The sequence below is a fragment of the Talaromyces amestolkiae genome, assembly GCF_001896365.1.
Source record: "Talaromyces amestolkiae strain CIB chromosome Unknown scaffold25.1, whole genome shotgun sequence".
Classification (NCBI taxonomy): domain Eukaryota; kingdom Fungi; phylum Ascomycota; class Eurotiomycetes; order Eurotiales; family Trichocomaceae; genus Talaromyces; species Talaromyces amestolkiae.
In genome coordinates this window covers 389377-408444 of record NW_024468061.1, presented here as the reverse complement: position 1 = coordinate 408444, position 19068 = coordinate 389377, and the positions used below count along the sequence as shown (strand labels likewise).

Below are 19068 nucleotides of genomic sequence, written 5' to 3'. Positions count from 1 at the left end.
CTAGCAATTTCCTATGAATCATCCAAATAGGTATAATTGATGTTATGATTCGCTCTCCCGTACGACTCATGTCAAACTCAACTTCAACCCACCCATCATCATCATAGCTTTTTCCCATTCAAAGAACTGCATTCCCTTCGTAGAGAATGAAGAAGGCATTGTATTTACCTCGTGCACCTGGCTAGCCATAGCAGCAGTATGCCGCCGTTTCCTATCGTCCTGCACTCCTAGATCTCGTTGTCGCCAAATCATTTCAATAACTTGTCTGGCCGGTGTAATATTCTGCGCAACAATTAGATGCATTATTCGCAATAAAAAGGGTAAGAGGGGGACATACACCGTATCGTTTTAGTTTTTCTGTTTCTTCGAATATCTTCATTACTGTAATTTGGTCCTCTTCCGTTGTAACGCAACATCCAGCGATGAACAGCGGCCACAGGGGTAGTGCAGCCGTGCGACTGATGCGGTTGATATTTTGGATCATGGGATCTAGAATTCCGCGTACGTAACGGGTCTTATATTCTGTTGATGCAGAACCAGATTCACTTGACTCAATTTCTGTCGCAGTAGCAGTCTTGAAAAGATCTGGTCTCTGAAACCTCGAAGCGCACACCTCGTGCAACAACAGCAACGCCCCTATTCGATTGGCCTCTGCAATAGCCTGGAACTCAGCTACAGTCCGCTCAAGCAACCCGTCTTCCTCTGTCGCAAAAGCATAAAAAGGCATATCGCCAAGTCGGCCATTCTCAGCCAACGGGGGCGGTGTTTGTTGTAATGTCTCTAGAGACGACCGTAATCGTCGAACATGTTCTCGCACGAATGGCAGGTCGGCTTCGACAGATTCCTTGGAATGGTATCTCCATGCGAGATCCGCAACCTCATTGATGAGGAGAAGAAGGGAGTTGCTAAAGCCCATGTATGAGTCGATCTGATCCAGATCTTCGAGTGGCATAGCCAGAGACAGAAAATCCGTGAGTTTTGAGATCGAAGGAGAATCTTGTGAAGAAGTGCTTTCGGTGTTCGTAGATGAAGCCGTCCTCATAAACGTAATGTCATCCTCAACCCTGAAAGCTGTCCGTGCCAAAACTAAATGAAATGAGAAATACCGACTGAAAAAACGATTCACGTCCGAATTCCTGCTGCTCTTGATGAAAACATCTTGATACTGGTTTATTAGTGTATGGATACCCTTCAAATGCGTCACCCATGACGGTCGACAACCATCTGTAATCTCGAACCAGCACAACATCAGCGCGAGACCAAGAACTTCATCAATTTCTGCATGTGACATTTGCTTCTGGCTTGTGTGCTGAGGGCTGGACTGTCCGCGCTGTAAGCTTGAGATCAAACAACGCAAAGCTCTATGTCCATGATCAAGAGCAGCGAATTGAAACCGCGGCTCAGCAATCCGTAGAATCTGCGCTGACACGGCTAGTGTAGCATGATACAACCCCTCTGATTGCATGGCCATAGGCAGAATCAAGTGTCGATATGGATTGTTCTTGGCGTCGTCTAGTAATGTGCTCGAGCTGCAGACTACGGCTTCATAGTACGACAAAAGCGCCGAATCGTAGTCGAATGTGCGCATGTGTCCCAGCGTGGTGGCACTCAAGACTGGCAGTGAGAGTGAGGGTTGCCGATTCTCATTCGGTAGCATGTCATGAGTATCGTATTTATCGTCTGTGTCCGCTTCTTCAGCCATACCAGCATATTCAAAATACAGCTTGACATCGTTCATGGTAGTATTTAGGAACACACCGCGACTGCTACTCGGTCTTGTCGTGACTAGTCCCTTCCGTTGACCAGAAAATTGACCCTCAAGCTGTGTATTACCCTTCCGCCGGCCACTCTTGGACCATACACCAGCTCGCCCATGACAGACACCCTTCGACAGGGACTCTTCATGCCAGATCAATTGCAGGCCATAGCTGCAATCCAAGTTACCCTTTGTGCATCTCTGGCACTTAGGCCGTCGTTCTGATAATAGAGTCAGCCGGCGGGGCTCATATCAGTTGAAAAGAGGAGCAATAAAACTCACCATCACACTTGATCTTGCGGGACCGACAGGTTCTGCAGCCTGTCCTTGTCCGGGAAACCGGAGCTGCTGGATTGTGGGTTCTGTCGGAGGTCATATTACGCTATTGCTGCATGTAGAAAGCATGTATCATAAACGCAGTGTCATGTTGTAGCGAATGTTGCCCGCAACCGACTGGGCCGGCGGATTGATGGTTATCTATGAGATGTGCTTTAATTGGCTGGTATAAACGGGGCTTTGATAAGTTAATAGCGATCTATTGGCTTGTTTATTGAGGAAAAACATTGCATGATTGGCTGAACTAATGGATGAAAACGCGGGGGAAGTGCCACTCCATACTAGCGTCAACCTTAATTATCAAGATTTCAGCCAATCACCGACTAAAGGCATTCGGCATTTCTCCGAATGTTCGAACGATGTTCCAGAATTTCCAACATGCTGAGAAAATTGATTGTTTATGTTATATTGAATAGATTCATCGTAAACTAATCGGTCTATCGACTGTGTATATGTTTGACTCGAAAAAGGAAAGAGACAAACTACAGCTTTGCCTTCACTCTTCCCTCACGCTCCCTCCTCCCCTTCCACCCCGTCAAATCAGCCAACTCCAACTCCGGATCCAAATGCGCCAGATTCTTAGTATTCATCGTCTCGCCCGCCCTCCAGCGCCAGTGATGCACAACGTCCGCGTCCAGTTTGCCCTCAATATGGTCTGCAATATACTTCCCCACGATTGGTAGAAATTTAAATCCATGCGCTGAGCCACCGGTTGCAATAAACAGATTCTTTTGAGTAGGGTGAGGCGTTACGAGAAAATGGCGGTCGGCTGTATCGGCATCCCAGCAAAGACGGGTATAACAGAACGGGCGATCGGCCAGTTGGGGAAATACTCGTCGCAGATTGCGGCGCATAGTTGCCTCGATTTCGAGGGGGAGATCGTCTGTGGGAGACTGGACAAAAGTGTGAGGGATGGAAGTCGTTAACCCTGATACCGGGTCGATCGCAGTGTTTGTAATGAATTGGCTATGTGCCATTTTGAAAATGCCGTCTTCTTGAGGAGGGAAGAAATACCCCAACTCAAGATTATCGAGGATTGGAAGGGAGGCATATTCTTTTGTCTCTTCTGGGGTAAGCTGAATGTGCGCAACAGAATGACCCTTAGCTGTTAATTGATCATGAAGATCAATCAAACTCGGCATCCAAGCACCAGCAGCCAAGATGACAAGATCCGCCTCATAAACCGTGCCATCCTGCGTAACTACACCCGTACACGTAGTCCCATCAGACGCATACTTCAATTTCCTCACGTAACCCCTATCACCACTCACAAACTCAACCCCGTTCCTCTCCGCCGCGAGCGCCATCCTCCTCACAGCCTCGCCAGAGTTTGCCCACCCGGCTGTCGGATTCCAAACATTAATATTCCACCCATCCAACTTCCCTTTGACCAACGGCAATTTATCCCTTATCTCCTCCGGCGTCAGAATCTCCAACCCTTCCACACCAAGTTTCTTTGACGTCTCAACCGATCCCTCCACAAACGGCACCGAAAGCTTACAGGCACTCAGGATCCATCCCGGAACATGATACAGTCCCTCAAACATATCCCAGTCACGCCACGCTTCAATCGACTCGATCCCCATTTTGCAATAAAGAGGCTCATTGTAGTCGCTGCGAATCACTTTGCTGATATCGGTCGAGGCGGCTTCGCAGGATGGGACTGCGTGGCGGTCGAGCACGCGGATGGAGTTGTAACCGCGTTGGGAGAGGTGGTAGGCCGTTGATGTGCCGAAGGCGCCGGCACCGACGATGAGGATTCTTTTGTTGGGGGAGAATGTCATGATGTGTGTATCTCGGTATGGTTCAATCGTGATCCTTTGAGTTTTAGCAAGAAAGATGCTTATCAAGCACCTTCATTCGCAAGACTATATTCTATATTCATCGAACAAGAAGAGTCATGTTCCAGCAATCAGCTGAAGATATCGCATCATGAGAAGACCGGACCAACGAATCTCGCTTCCAGCTCCCTTCAGCACAATTCACGAAATTCTCGCCACGATGTGACTGCATTAATACCTCTCTCCTGTTTGCACCGTTAAAGTGTAGAGCTAGCAGACCCGCTCCTGATACCTACCGTGTCAGTATCGAAGCGTAAGTTTATTACATGACACAACACGACACTCTATACGTCTTTACTGATTTGTGGATTGCGCTGATGTCGGGCGATGGCTTATCTCTTAGAGTGGGTCCTGCGTGGGATGGATTAGCTTGAAGATTAAAGCTGCGGCATGATCTCGGAGTCGCTCCGAGCTTCCTCTGGCACTTTGGCCATGTTTGCGGGTTGGCCAATCAAATTTCTCAAGATCAATAATCATGGGCAAATCGACTTGCAATGCGACACATTACACGCAAAAAAGGGAGTGAATTGACGTGGAGTCTCATGGTTAGGCTTTGAGGACATTGGTAACAATAATCTAGAATAATTAGCAGCTACCTAGGGATGTACCTAAGTGGGAATTTGGGGATGCCCCCGAAATGATCCATGAGAGAGGTCGACTTTTTCCCTGCATTTCGGAAATTTATCTTGGGAGATGCTATATATTTTATGAATTTCTTTGAAAGAGTGCAACCAGGTATAATGATTCTCAATATATAAGGATTCATAGTTAAAATTATATATTCATTGACACATCCAAATTACCCTCTATGTAAAACAAGTACTAGGTACAGAGTATCCGTTTATAGATATCGCCTAGTAGGTATACCGGAAATCCTTCTTCTCCTTATCCGTCAGGTCCGAAAACGCATTCGCCGCCTCAACGACATGATGATCCCCGGCAGCCTGCGCGCGATCGCGCCTCTTGTTCTCCAAATGGCACATCATGCCGTACGCAGAAATGGAGGCAATAGCGACCACCAGACAAGCAAGCAGACCCTCGTAGCCATGAGAATAATCTGGCGCATCGGAAGAACGGAATGTCTGAGGCCCGATGATGTTACCAACGCAGTATGCGAGGAAAAAGAGTGCGTTCATAGTTAGTTTTTTAGAGTGACCGCTGGTATTGGCCATGGGCAGGGATGTTGATAAGACGTAAGGGCCCCAGTACGTGTAAAAAACGTAGTATGCTGCGAGAAGCCCGTGTTTGTTTGATCGAGGCAGTTTCCACATGAGTATAGCGCAGGTCATGGGTACCAGATTCGCCAGGGCAATAACGAGACAACGAGAGTTCTTGAACCGGGCTGCGATGAATGACAGAGAGAGTTGCCAGACGGTGGCTAGCACACCAGTTGGAATTCCGAGAACGGTGGTAATAAGACTGGAGTATCCGAGTCCCGAGACAATGATGGATGCAAACGTAACAAGGCCGCCATTAGGGATGTTTTGTGCCAGGGAAAACAACACCAACAGCCAGGTTTTGGGATCTGTCAAGCATTCACGCACTTGATACCATTTGATTTTCTTGTCTTCAACACCTGTGTTGTTGTCCTTGACTCTCTCGAGGCAGACGTACTTTTCGCGATCGGTCATGTACCAGCATTTGACGGGTGAGTCTGGGAGGAAGAGGTAGATCACACCAGCCCAGAGGATTGTAAAGGCTCCTAGTACAAGAAACAAAAGTCGCCATGGATGGAGACTGGTGTGCGTGTGGCCGATGCCGTAGCTGACAAGTCCGGAAAATACAGAAGAAAGCTTTCTCGTCAGTGTACGTGCTTTCTGCAGCTATAGAAGTTACTCACCTGGTTGAACCAGAAGGCCAATCTAATAGGCTGCTCTTCCGTAGTCCACCACATAACAGTCAAGATACTGCAGATCGGAAACACGACAGACTCTAGCATGCCCATGAAAAATCGCACCGTTGCCAGGCCTGCGAAATTCTGAGTAGCGGCTGTGCACATCAAGATGATGGCCCATCCTAGCAAACACGCAGACAAAAATTTGGCCACAGGAAGCCGCTGAATGAGAAAGGCTGCAGGATACTCGGCAACGAGATATCCAAAGTAAAAGATCGAGCCGACCCAAGAATACTGATTACCGACGAGATGCGCATCCTTCGTCATCCCGTAGATGGCGGCATTGGAGATAATTACTTTATCGACAGCTGCCAGCACGCAAGTGCCCATGATCAAAGGGATGATAATCCAATCAATCTTCCACAGCAGCTTGCGCGCTTCGGCTGGCGTGATGGGCTCGGCCAGCACGGCTGGATCCAACTCATGCAAGAATTTGGCGGCAACATCCACATCGCGGCCCTCGTGGTTCGCGACCATCTCACCCAGCTTTTCAGCTTCGGCCTCGTGAGCTGACACGTCGTTCATGTTTGGCGCTTTCTCCATAGTTTCTGATTACACGTCAACAGAGGAGATATATAAGAATCTGTGTTATAGGGAAGTCATTCGTAAGTTGGACCTTCGGGCAGCGGCAGAACGAGAAGATATAGGCAATCCGGGGAAGCTCAATCAATCGAGATAGATAGTATCGAATCAAAGATAGATACCAAGAGTCAGTGTTGTAGCACAGACCTCAACCAAACGTCCAGCCCAGGCGACGCGAGAGATATCAGGACGCGAAAGCACAAGCATCATCGTATACATTGTACAACGATCTTATCGTGTAGTGGTGAGTTAACAGCGTGAGTAAGAGTGGTGATGGCCGTCAGGAAGGTCGGAGCGAAACTTCCTATCAAAGTGGGTCCTCTGAGTCGCAACTTCCTTCCTTGTCCCCTTGGCGGCCCCTTCCCTCTCGCGTGGCTTCCAACACCTCCAAACCTACACCAAAGTAATATCACCTGATTAGCTCTCTTGGTCAACTCTTCTCCTCATTCATCGTCCAATAGTATCAAACACCACCAATCAAAATATCGAGCTATCATGTTTGCGACGAAGAAAACCTTCGGAACACCTCCGACCAGAAACCGCTTATGCTCTGCAGGTAATCGCACATGTCAGTCCCGCTTTGCTCCACCCTGATTGAACCATTCATCGAGCTGCGTGGGATGGGGATACAATCTTGGGATCGCGTGAGGGAATGTCGTTCATTGGGTCGCCAAGCCTTGATAATGATAGGAAATGATACTCGCTCTTTTTCGTCTGGACCTGCCTCGAGCACTAACTATCGGACAACAAGAACCGAAGACAAGGTCAGCAGTCGAGAAAATAATTTCGACCGAATAGTGGCATATATGAGGGTGGTAACTGAGGGGTATATCATTGTGAACCAGCATATGAAATAGAGGCTCTTTCCCGCAATTCGACGATTGAAGACTGACAAGAGTAATAATTCGAAAATACTCTCTACGCAATATGGGTCCTCATCGTCTAGAGGCCAATGTCGATGGCCTGAATATTAAAATAGCTATAGGTAATGTTCTTCTGCAATCTGTCTGTTGAACTCAACTAACGCTATTCAGACCGAGGCGGTACCTTTACAGATTGTTTGGGCATTGTCGAAGGCCGGGAAGATGACATTGTCGTCAAGCTGCTCTCACAAGACCCTTCCAATTATGCGGATGCCCCCATCGAGGGTATTCGCCGCATCTTGGAACAGGCCACTGGAAGGTCATTTCCCAGAAGCGAAAAATTGAGCACAGGCGACTTTTCTAGTGTCAGTATCCGAATGGGTACGACTGTAGCCACCAACGCACTCCTGGAACGTAAAGGTGACCGAGTAGCGCTTTTGATTACGAAGGGTTTCAAAGATGCTTTGCAAATTGGCAATCAGTCGCGACCTCATTTATTTGATCTCAACATCCGCAGACCGGATGTTTTATATGAGGATGTCGTCGAAGTTGACGAACGAGTGACCATTGAAGACTACCAGCAAAATCCTACACCAGACAAACAGGCTCTGGCTACTTCATTAGAATCAGACCCACAGTTAACGCGTGGTGTTAGTGGTGAAGTCGTACGGGTTTTGGAAAATTTGGATGAGGACAAGGTCCGGAAGGATCTCCAGAGTTTGTATGAGAAAGGATATCGCTCAATTGCTGTTGTCTTAGTACATTCATACACATTTCAAGGTAATTTCACCTCATCAAGCGCATAGAGTGCACTTAATTCTAACATACAAAGAACACGAACTGGCTATTGAGCGCATTGCCAAGGAGGTCGGCTTCCCGAGCATATCGCTATCTAGCCAGCTACTTCCTATGATTAAAATGACATCTCGTGGTGCGTCTGCAACTGCCGATGCCTACCTAACGCCCGTCATTCGACGATACATTGATGGATTCCGCTCGGGATTCAAAGACGGATTGCGGTCAGAGGACACACGATGCGAGTTCATGCAGAGTGATGGCGGTTTGGTGAATTTCGAAAAGTGAGTCCATGACTTTCTGAAATTTCCATTGAAAAATGCTTACATGGTGCAGATTCTCGGGCCTACGAGCCATTCTATCTGGTCCTGCTGGCGGTGTCGTCGGACACGCACGAACTTCATTTGATCCTGCAGACCCTAAACCAGTCATTGGGTAAGTTACATATACATAATTCTGCTTTATATATACTAATCAGGTTTTAAGTTTTGATATGGGAGGAACTAGTACTGACGTCTCTCGATATGACGGAAAGTTTGAGCACACTTTCGAAAACACCACTGCAGGCGTGACAATTATGGCTCCTCAGCTTGATATAAATACTGTGGCCGCTGGAGGAGGTAGTATTCTCTTCTGGAGACACGGTCTCTTCGTCGTTGGCCCTGACTCGGCTGGGGCGCATCCCGGACCTGCATGCTACCGAAAAGGCGGTCCATTAACCGTGACGGATGCCAATCTGTTCCTTGGTAGATTGCTTCCAGAATACTTTCCAAAAATCTTCGGACCCAATGAGAATGAAGCACTCGATGTGGAGATTACCCGACAGAAGTTCACGGAACTTGCACGTCAAATACAGGAGGAAACTGGCCAAGCAAAATCGCCAGAAGAAATTGCTCTTGGTTTTATCGAGGTTGCCAACGAATCAATGGCCAAGCCAATCCGAGCATTGACAGAGGCACGAGGCTATGAGACTTCAGCACATAACCTTGCATGCTTTGGCGGTGCTGGTGGACAACACGCTTGTGCTATTGCCACATCCTTATCGATTCAAACCGTCATCATTCACCGATACTCGTCAATTCTTTCTGCATATGGGATGGCCCTAGCCGATGTCGTTCACGAAGCGCAGGAACCGGCCTCTGGCTTCCTTGACGAACAATCATTGAAGGTCATGCGTGACCGCATTGATGTCCTCAAGACTAAGGTTCAAAAGGAGCTCGAAGCTGACGGCATACCAACTGAACAAATTCATCATGAAGTCTATTTGAATCTACGATATCAAGGCACTGACAACCTATTGATGATCCTGGATCCTGAAGATGGAGACTTTGCCGAAGCTTTCATCCGAGAGCATAAGCGAGAATTTTCATTCACATTCCCAGGACGTTCCATTGTTGTTGAGGATGTCCGCGTTCGTGGTGTCGGCAAATCTTTGTCCGTTCCGCAGGAGGCACCTCAAGCTGAGTTAAAGGCAACAAAAGCCTTGTCTATCGGAAGCGAAAAGCAAGACGACAGCACAAAAGTCTACTTCGCAGGAGTCGGACATGTCACGACTCCAGTCTTCTTCTTGGGAAACCTACAGCCCGGAAGCCATATCAATGGTCCAGCAATGATTATTGACAAGACACAAACCATTGTAGTAGAACCACATGCCAATGCCACCATTTTATCACGACACGTCATTCTAGACGTTTCGCCACAGAAGAAGCGTGCTCTTGGCGAAGAGTCAACATTGGTCGTCGATCCGATTCGCCTGTCGGTATTTGGCTACCGATTTATGTCGGTGGCTGATCAGATGAGTCGCATGTTTCAGAAGACTTCGGTTTCGACTAATATCAAGGAACGACTTGATTTTTCGTGTGCTGTTTTCTCTCCAGACGGGAAGCTGGTGGCAAATGCTCCCAATGTCCCAGTGCATCTTGGCAGTAAGTTCTCTTTGACACTCACATTCGCACCTGCTGATAAAATAGGTATGGAATATGCGGTTCGGTATCAACACGAGCAATACGCTGGCCAACTACGACCTGGAGATCACATCTGCACCAATCATCCTTTGGCAGGAGGAACTCACTTGCCAGATATCACGATCATCACCCCTGTATGGGATGCCGAAGGAAAGCAGATCATTTTCTATGTAGCTTCAAGAGGCCATCATGGTAAGTTCTACATTCACTCGCACGATGGGCCGTTTACTGACACCGAGTAGCCGAAATTGGAGGTATCCAGCCAGGCTCTATGCCTTCTAACAGTCGACTTCTCTACGAAGAAGGCGCCATGACAATGGGATTCAAGATTGTTTCCGAGGATCGTTTCAATGAGGATATTGTGCGAAAGTTCTTGTATGACGAGCCTGCTTCATTCCCAGGATGTAGTGGTACACGTACCTGGAACGACAACGTGTCCGACTTGAAAGCTGCTATTGCTGCCAACCAAAAGGGAGCAAACCTTCTTCGTGGCTTGGTTGAAGAAAACTCGCTGCAAGTCGTACACTTTTACATGGACGGTATCAAGGACAATGCCGAGGTTGCTGTGCGTGAGTATTTGAAGAAAGTCGGCAAGCAAACAGGCGACAAGCCCTTGAGATTCTCCGACTTCATGGATGACGGAACGGAGATTCGCCTGGAAATTCGGATAGATACCGAAACCGGTTCGGCTGACTTTGACTTCACCGGCACTGGAAGGGAGACCTTCAATTGCTTGAATGCGCCAAAGGCAATTGCTCATTCAGCAATCATCTACTCGCTGAGGTGTCTGATAAATGTCGACATTCCTCTTAATCAAGGTTGTCTCGCGCCTTGCAACGTGATCATCCCAAGCGGAACACTCCTCAATCCTTCTGGAAATGCAGCTGTGTGCGCAGGTAACCCAATCACCTCTCAGCGTATCACAGATGTAGTATTGGGTGCATTTAGTGCATGTGCTGCATCTCAGGGATGCTGTAACATCATATCTTTTGGCATGGGCGGTATGGATAAAAATGGGAATGTTGTTCCTGGTTTCGGGGTTGGAGAGACAATCTGCGGTGGTTCAGGAGCCGGACCTGGCTGGAACGGTACATCTGCAGTGCATTGCCATATGACCAACACACGTATTACCGATGCTGAAGTCTACGAATTGCGCTACCCAGTCATTCTTCGCCAATTTTCTATCCGCAAGGGCTCCGGGGGACGAGGACAGTACAATGGAGGCGACGGCTCAGTACGAGAATTAGAGTTCAGAATTCCCTTGTCAGTATCGATGCTAAGCGAACGACGAGTCTATCGCCCGTACGGTATGGCAGGKGGCGAATCTGGACAGGCCGGTTTGAACCTGTATGTGAGGAAAGAACACGATGGCTCCGAACGCACGATCAACATTGGAGGAAAGATGGAGCTGAATGTACAGCCGGGCGAACGCATTATTATCAACTCGTATGTCTTCTTATCTCGTCTGAAAGGAATGATGCTAACCTTTATATAGACCCGGAGGTGGTGCCTGGGGCTCTCCCAGTGATGCCTTAGAAGCTGTTCCTGGCAACACTGCACGAAAGAACGTCTTTGAGCCACGGGGCAGTGTACACACATTCACAGCGATGGCGGAGGCAGCGCAGTAGATAATTGCCATGAATGATAGGATGAGAAATGAATTAGTGCATGTATATCAATCGAATTAAGTACGCCACGACGTAACCCTAGCTCGACCCCTAGCCTCTCGATGTCATCTGACGTCATATCAACAATTATCTATAAAATCCCCCAGAACACTTCCCTCAACACTTATCAAGCACAATCACAATCTCCACACAAACACTCAAACAAATAAAAATCCTTTAAAGTCTCAAAAAACAAAATGCCGCTCTCATCCTCCACCTCAGACACCGGCGCAACCGGTGCCGCCAAATTCGTCACTTCAACACTCGGCAACACAGTCGGCGGCCTGTCGCGCACAGCCGGCAACGTCACGGGCGCCGCCACGCGCGGAATCGGCGACACAATCACCAGCGCGACGGGCAGCGCGGGGAGACCTGTGGGCGACGCAATCGGGAACTTGGGCACGGGCCTTGAGAATGGCGCGGATAGTGTGGCCAAGGGCGTTGAGAACGCGGGGCAGTGGAAGTCTTCATAATTTTCTCGATCTTACCATAAGTTGACGACGTGATAAGGTTGATTGGGGAGGAGATGGAGGATATTTTTCGAGTGTGTATATATTAGGACCATCTTTGCTTATTTGAACGAATCTACGAATCCATCTGTATCAATTACTTCTCGGACCCTTCGACTCCCAGCAAGTTGTGCATGTATAAGTCCCCAATCAGTAGCTAACGGTACAAAAGATAGCCTATGTCTAAGAGTTAGTCGTAGGTAACATAGATATGAGATGTATGTCCACGAATATTATACAACAGTACGGAGTAAATTCTAGCTGAACCCTCCGGAAAAGAATGAACAGTTACGCCGCGTATCCGGACGAATTTCAAGCGCCGGCCAATCTAGAAAGTCTAAATCGTTGGTTCATTGGATCAATGTCGCACGAAATGTTTTTCTTTTTCTTGAAATGTATACTGGAAATATTTCCTTAACATCGATTTCAAGATTCTTGAAAGTTGCATGGTCGATTGATGGAAACGCACTGTTTCACACTGCACATGCATGTATATGTCATTTCCATAGATAGGGCTTACAAGAATTTTGTAGTATACCTGTGGAGACCATATTATATAAAAAAACCTCTAGATATCATACATCATCACAGAATTCATCATTTCCAACAACTTGACGCTAGGGCTGCTAGTTCTACCAAATTAGTGAGATTAAACTGGAACGAACATGTAAAATATGTAACATGAATGAATCGGTATTGAGGAAGGGAAGAGCGGGCAGTTCAGCTTGGGCTTCAGTATACGCGGTAATACGCGGTAAGATCTAAAAAAAGATTAATTACTAATCGACCCATTGTAAGCACTAAACCAATATATAATTTATGAACGACTAGATATTCTTATGCCAACTTGACTTCGCACATATCCACGTAGTATCACAAAGTAGACACAGAATCAAAGAGTCGAAATGCCACCAACACTCTTCTACGGTACAGCCATCTTCGGCACCCCGACAATCCCCTCTTTCACCCAAGCAGAAAATGTCTCCAAAATGCTTAGTGAAGTTCATTCGCTAGGCATCACCGAGCTCGACACCGCCGCACGCTATCCACCTGACAACATTGGCGCATCTGAACGACTCCTCGGCATAACAAACGCTGGCAGCAACGGCTTCAGTATCAGCACCAAAGTATTAATCGCCGGCACCAGTGGAGATGGTTCTCTCTCAAAAGACGACATTCGCGCAAGTGTTGCGAATAGTTTGAAGACGCTGGGTGTCGACAAGATTGGAATTTTGTATGCTCATGCCCCCGATACTACGACGCCGTTGGAGGAGCAGGCGGAGGCTTTTAATGAGCAGTTCGAGAAGGGTTATTGCGAGAAAGTAAGTGAAAGCCTTATAGAAAGCGTGTCGCGAATTTATGTGCTGACTGTTGGAAGATTGGAGTATCCAACTTCCCCCCGGCTATGCTGGAAAAGTTCCTCTCAATCTGCGAAGAGCGCAACTATGTCAAACCATCCATTTACCAGGGTGAATACAACCTCGTCCGCCGCGACGCTGAGGATAGTCTCTTCCCACTCTTACGCAAACACGACATCCGCTTTGTCGCCTTTTCTCCGCTGGGAGGCGGCTTTCTAACCGGTAAATTCACCGCCGGCAACGCAGAGGGGACGCGATTCGGCAGCCCACTGGGGCAAAGACACAGGGGTGTATATGACAGACCTGATTTCCATAAAACGGTCAATGAACTGAAGCGGATCATTGAGCCTTTGGGGATCAGTCCGACGGGTGCAGCTTTGAGGTGGCTTGCGTATCATTCGGAGTTGGGTGAAAAGGATGGAATCATTCTGGGAGCGAGTAAGATCGAGCAGCTTCAGCAGAATGTGAAGGATATCAAGCAGGGTCCGTTGCCGGAGAGTGTTGTTGAGGCCATTAGGGCTATTCAGGGTGCTACTGACGCGTGACCGTTGGAACCCTAATCAGGTCAGATTTGTGGATAGGCTGTTCGTTCCAGAAAGTATATTCTATACAGATATAGTTAAGTGTGATAATCAATGGCGATTGGTAGTATTTATGGTGTGTTCTTGGTTGGTACTCATATAAATAGTACATCAGGGTTGCCAGTCAACGCGGTCTTCTCGCATTAGTGGCAACATAAATTTTGCTAGAGTATAGAGTGTTTTAGAGTAAATTAATCTTAGAGCACAAGTTACTCTAAAGCATAGGATGCCTGAGAGTAAATTAACCTTAGAATATGAGTTGCTCTAGAGCACAGGGTGCCTCAGGGTAAATTAAGCGCAGCGCTTAACGATTTGCGAAAAGTAAGCATTTGTCTACCTAGCGTGTGCCCCACAGCCCCCCTGTATTAGACACGCCAGATTATGTACCTCGCTTGCAAGAGGCCTGATCAGAGTTGCCCATAGCTTCGAGGTACCGATGCAGACGATTCCATGGAGCTCCTGAACGACCTGTTGAGCCTGCTGCGCCACCAGCTGCATTCCTCCTCGCCGCCCAGCGCCATCTCATGAGTATTTCCATTTAGTCGTCAGGTATTTCGCGTGCTGTCCTCGAAAATCTTTTCGTTAAAATTTCGTAGGGCGTCTCGCGATCTCAAAGGGTAGGGGATACCATAACCACTTGAGAACAAGTCTAGCTTCGATTTCTAGCCTAAGTCAAGTAGGCAGTCGTCGGGTGGTTTTCATAACCCATTGCCCTCTGATTTGTTCGGGGTGGATGGGTGTCTTCAACCACGGAAAACTCTGCGGACAAATGAAACTGAAGGAATTCAAGATTGAGATGCAATTGAGGCCATGGCTTGGTCGGTATCGTAGATGATTTGATACTTAACTATTTGAAGTACTTAATCAGCTTAGCTATCCACGTCGTATATCTCAGCCAGCCACGGCACTGTGGGTTGATTAAAGGCTCAATCTAGAACTGTTGGAGACTCTTTGGCGTTCAGTCAGCCACATAGTCTATTCGGTTGAATCTTTTATTCGTTAATTTGGATTAGCATGACCTCTCCACGAAAAATTATTCGCTGTACGGAGGGTATGCGGAGTAATTAAGTTATGCCTCCATGAGTTGGGCACCAAGGCTGTATACACCTCAACTCAATTGCTTGGCCACCAATAAAATTTCAGGAGAACCGACACAGCATCGCTCTGAATAAAGAGAAGGTGTCTGCCCATAAAAATGGTCTATTGACAGGACGGACTATTTCGATAAAATGAAAGCATTCTATGAATGGAAAATGTGTGGACAGACTATTCGATAGACAGGCAGTTTCTATGGACATTTATTCTGACCGCGGAATCAGAAAAATTGGGGTCGATCGCTACGAGACGTCAGGGTATCTTCGAGCGTCCTTCACATTAGATTTAATTATGTCCGTTTATTGACGGCTCACCAAGTTCGCACTAGTGTTACTTCTAATAGATTGGGAGTGCATATGCTTGCACTACGAAGCTTGGAGCACCTCAGTCTCGTCACGAACATGATTGTGCAGCTCAGCGTGTCGCGCTTCAAATCAGACGAACTAGCCTCTCAACGCTTTCTAGTTTGTTTCTCGTCGAATAATCTCCGGCCTCCAAAATCTGCCTGAAGGCCATAATTAAAGTTATGCTGTTAGTAGAGGGTACAGTTGTACGCCCAAATATGTCCGGATTACCTACCTCAGCGGCCTAAGAAAGGCAGTCCTGGGTTCCTAAGATATGGCAGTTCAAATCCGACCCGTCATGAGAGCGCGATACAATCAGGCAGCAGAAGTTTAAGACCCTACAGTTCAACATAATTAGGGGCCACTCGAGGAACAACGCAAAGACAGAGAATTCATAAGCCGTACTTTCACTCTCCGTACATCATACGCGGCTCGGAAAATATTACTTAATTGGAAGTCGAAGGTTGCAGCGAGGTGATCCACAATACAGTTGCCCCAAGACAAGTAAGACTATATATGTAGACTGGCACCCTCTTCTTCTATCTTTTTACAGGAAAATTCCATTCACCACGATTGTGGTCGGCTTCAAGAATATCATCTCACAAGAAGTGTTCGATCCGCTCTCAAAAAATGGCTACTACCGGTAGCGAACCTGTCCGCATCGTGGAACCACCGCCATATATTCCCTCGGAGTCGGTGCAGAAAATTCCATGGCGCAGGACCCTCGATGAACAGAAAGAAAAACATGCTCTGATGTATTCCAATCTTGCGGGCTGTAAATCTTGATGATAAATAGTCGCTAATAAGAGATCAGTGCGTTGAAAAGGGCCAATGCATTCCATGCCACCACTGCGCTTGGTTACCAGGCTGACAACGCAGACCAAAGCCATGATTCCAAGTATACACTCACTCTCAATCACTACGGCCAGTACTTTCCCGACCCACTAGAAACGGAGGGGCGCGACTGCTGGTTTCATTTAGACCTGAGTAGGATGCACGAGAGTGTCGGCAAGGACGACAACACAAATTTCAATTTTTACGCCGACAACGGCTATGATATTAATCTCCATCTATCCTTCCGGCGATATGATCAACGGCTACACATTGCCCAGTGGTTCAGTGGCAAGTGGCACGAATGGGGCTATTTGGACTTTTCTGACATTTTTCACAACCAATCAGGGGGAAATATTCCGTTCCAAGTCGATTATTCCACTGACGAATACGACTGGAAGACATACAACTTGGGCACCTATATTATAGAGGGAGGAAACATACAATCTGGAGGTAGTTGCTGTGTGAATGTGCAGCCTCTTTCGCCCACAAATTATGTCAACTATAAGGGTCCTGACAACGCCATGTTTGCACGGGATGTGTCTGTTGATTATATACTAGTAGAGTAGACCTGTAATAGTTCTTGAAATACTATGCCCCATTTCACAGAATTCTAATTACAGCCAACCTTGGATATAAGCACCTGATTCAGACCGCCTAAATATGTGCTATAAGTTGAGTTCAACAAGGTGATCAATATTGATTATCAACATTACACGTTCCCCCTTAATTTCCCAATAAGCGCTTCCTCATCACATATGTCATAAAAGGATGTCTTAACGTGTATTCATCATGCCCTCATATTCTTCTCGAGTCTTTACATTCAAGAACAATTTCTTGTTTGTCAGTAGATTCGCAAATGCAACCCACAACCATCTGCCGCGGAGTAGCAATCGATCATCGAATTAGACAACTATTCCACCCTATTACGCCTCCGACTCCTAGAGCTGAAAACGAGACTGATGTCTCCATACTGAAAGACTAAGCACATAACCTCGCCTTGCTAGAAGCCGAAATCAAAATGACTACAGAGCTCGCTTGACCGAGTTCTACCGGCGGCATAGCGATAGCTCTACAACAACCACGGGAAAACCATCCGTTTGAGAGAGGTTCAGAAGCAATGATACAAGATTATGAGACGTTGACGGTTATCTTTTTTACAATATTGTGTCATGCGGGCCTTTGAATCTCCTCAACCATGTATCGGCAACATTGACCTCCTCCCATATACAACCAGAATCAGATGAAAGCTCTAAACGCCGGCACTCTAACCGAGCTATTTACTGCTTTGATATACGCAATTCGTGCCAAAAGGCCGTTGTCATTCTCTGCGCAGGTAAAGTCTGGCTAGACAAGAACCAACAACACTACAAGGGGAGTGCCTGGAAATTTGAATCGCAAGGCGTAGGCGAGGCCTTTGACAAAAATCCATACGCAGAAACTTTTGGTCAAAAACAAAAAGTTGTCCAAATAAAGCGTGTAAATGGGTTTCATCCCAGTCATGCAATTTACCAACCTCCGGAACGGAGTTATCTGTTACAACTTATCCTGCTTATCGTATCGCAGACATGCGGCATACTCAGAAGTGGGAAGAAGAGCAATGGATGAGCTACCTGAGAGTCAACTGTCAAGACCCCCACAGAGGGTAAAGTAACCTGCGATATTCATCTGATTTTGTCGAGTACTATGGTAGTATAACGACGAGAATTAAGAGGATGATAGGAGACATAGTGGAATCGATTGGCTATCCTTACGATGGTCTGCTCCAGACGGGTCTAAGTGAGCTTTTTTAATAATGCTAGCCTTTGTTTACGTGATATGGATCGACTAAGGGTTGGTGTGACGTCTAAAGAGGCTGCTAGGAAAGATGACAAAGCCCTTAGACGGGCTACTGAATATACGAAATTCTCTCATGGAGGAGCCTTGGTATAGTGTTGAGGACTGTTTTGGTAGTGCGGAGATCAAGAATACTTTATGGAGAGCTAAGATGGTATTGGACAGTATTATTCAATTACATCCGTCAATGGCCCAATTCTTGATTTACAAAAAGCAAGCCTCGCTTTCCTCAAAATAGCTGAAGTAATTGAACTGATCCTGTCGAGGTTGAAACCCAAGACTTTCGAGCAATTGCTATAAATTTGAAAGGTTAGCCGTGAGATGATGTTGACAATGGAATTGATCTTTGATACGTCCACGAGTGTAGATGAAGTAATCGACTATGTACTTCTGCTCCAGTCATTCAACCATCTAGACGTGGTCCTCCTCCCTTCCTTCACCACCCTTGAATTTGACCTGGAATTTGTGACCAGGAAGCGAAGCAATCGTATTATCTTCCCACTCGGGCATCTCACCGCTCTCGACATCTAGTAGAACATCCTTGACAGGGTTGTTTGACTCAGTCTCTACAGATTATCAGAAAGAGAAGAACAAAAATGATTGAAAATCAAAAGAAAGAAGTTTTTGCACCCGCAAATCGCCCATGTCGAACTCTCAAATGAGGGTGAATACAGCAATTTCCGCGCTTGTGAGTGTCGCTTTTGTCTTTCGGATCGACCATCCGCGAGAACCCCTCGATTATTTTGGATGCGGAGCTGCATATACAATGGTGAAGTAGATTGGACCTTGTATAATCTTCCTCATGAAAACAAATCA

General features: G+C 46.9%; 6 protein-coding genes across 6 annotated transcripts; 3 read left to right on the top strand and 3 right to left on the bottom strand.

Moving 5' to 3' along the window:
• Positions 1 to 66: 66 nt before the first annotated feature.
• BHQ10_009622 (uncharacterized protein) lies at positions 67 to 2132 on the bottom strand (the record flags this gene model as incomplete). Its single annotated transcript, XM_040882558.1, has 3 exons — positions 67 to 282; positions 338 to 1977; positions 2039 to 2132. 3 exons carry the CDS (start codon positions 2130 to 2132, stop codon positions 67 to 69), a joined length of 1950 nt encoding a protein of 649 aa, XP_040738124.1.
• A 442-nt stretch (positions 2133 to 2574) lies between these two features.
• BHQ10_009621 (uncharacterized protein) lies at positions 2575 to 3876 on the bottom strand (the record flags this gene model as incomplete). Its single annotated transcript, XM_040882557.1, has 1 exon — positions 2575 to 3876. The coding sequence occupies one exon, from the start codon at positions 3874 to 3876 to the stop codon at positions 2575 to 2577; it is 1302 nt and encodes a 433-aa protein (XP_040738123.1).
• A 911-nt stretch (positions 3877 to 4787) lies between these two features.
• BHQ10_009620 (uncharacterized protein) lies at positions 4788 to 6370 on the bottom strand (the record flags this gene model as incomplete). The annotated part of the gene is made up of 2 exons (XM_040882556.1): positions 4788 to 5726; positions 5774 to 6370. 2 exons carry the CDS (start codon positions 6368 to 6370, stop codon positions 4788 to 4790), a joined length of 1536 nt encoding a protein of 511 aa, XP_040738122.1.
• A 966-nt stretch (positions 6371 to 7336) lies between these two features.
• BHQ10_009619 (uncharacterized protein) lies at positions 7337 to 11659 on the top strand (the record flags this gene model as incomplete). Its single annotated transcript, XM_040882554.1, has 8 exons — positions 7337 to 7394; positions 7444 to 8052; positions 8105 to 8351; positions 8404 to 8502; positions 8554 to 9992; positions 10038 to 10223; positions 10274 to 11477; positions 11527 to 11659. The coding sequence occupies 8 exons, from the start codon at positions 7337 to 7339 to the stop codon at positions 11657 to 11659; spliced, it is 3975 nt and encodes a 1324-aa protein (XP_040738121.1).
• A 236-nt stretch (positions 11660 to 11895) lies between these two features.
• Positions 11896 to 12171, top strand: BHQ10_009618 (uncharacterized protein; the record flags this gene model as incomplete). The annotated part of the gene is made up of 1 exon (XM_040882553.1): positions 11896 to 12171. The coding sequence occupies one exon, from the start codon at positions 11896 to 11898 to the stop codon at positions 12169 to 12171; it is 276 nt and encodes a 91-aa protein (XP_040738120.1).
• Positions 12172 to 13112: 941 nt separating this feature from the next.
• Positions 13113 to 14110, top strand: BHQ10_009617 (uncharacterized protein; the record flags this gene model as incomplete). The annotated part of the gene is made up of 2 exons (XM_040882552.1): positions 13113 to 13529; positions 13586 to 14110. The coding sequence occupies 2 exons, from the start codon at positions 13113 to 13115 to the stop codon at positions 14108 to 14110; spliced, it is 942 nt and encodes a 313-aa protein (XP_040738119.1).
• Between the last annotated feature and the right edge of the window lie 4958 nt (positions 14111 to 19068).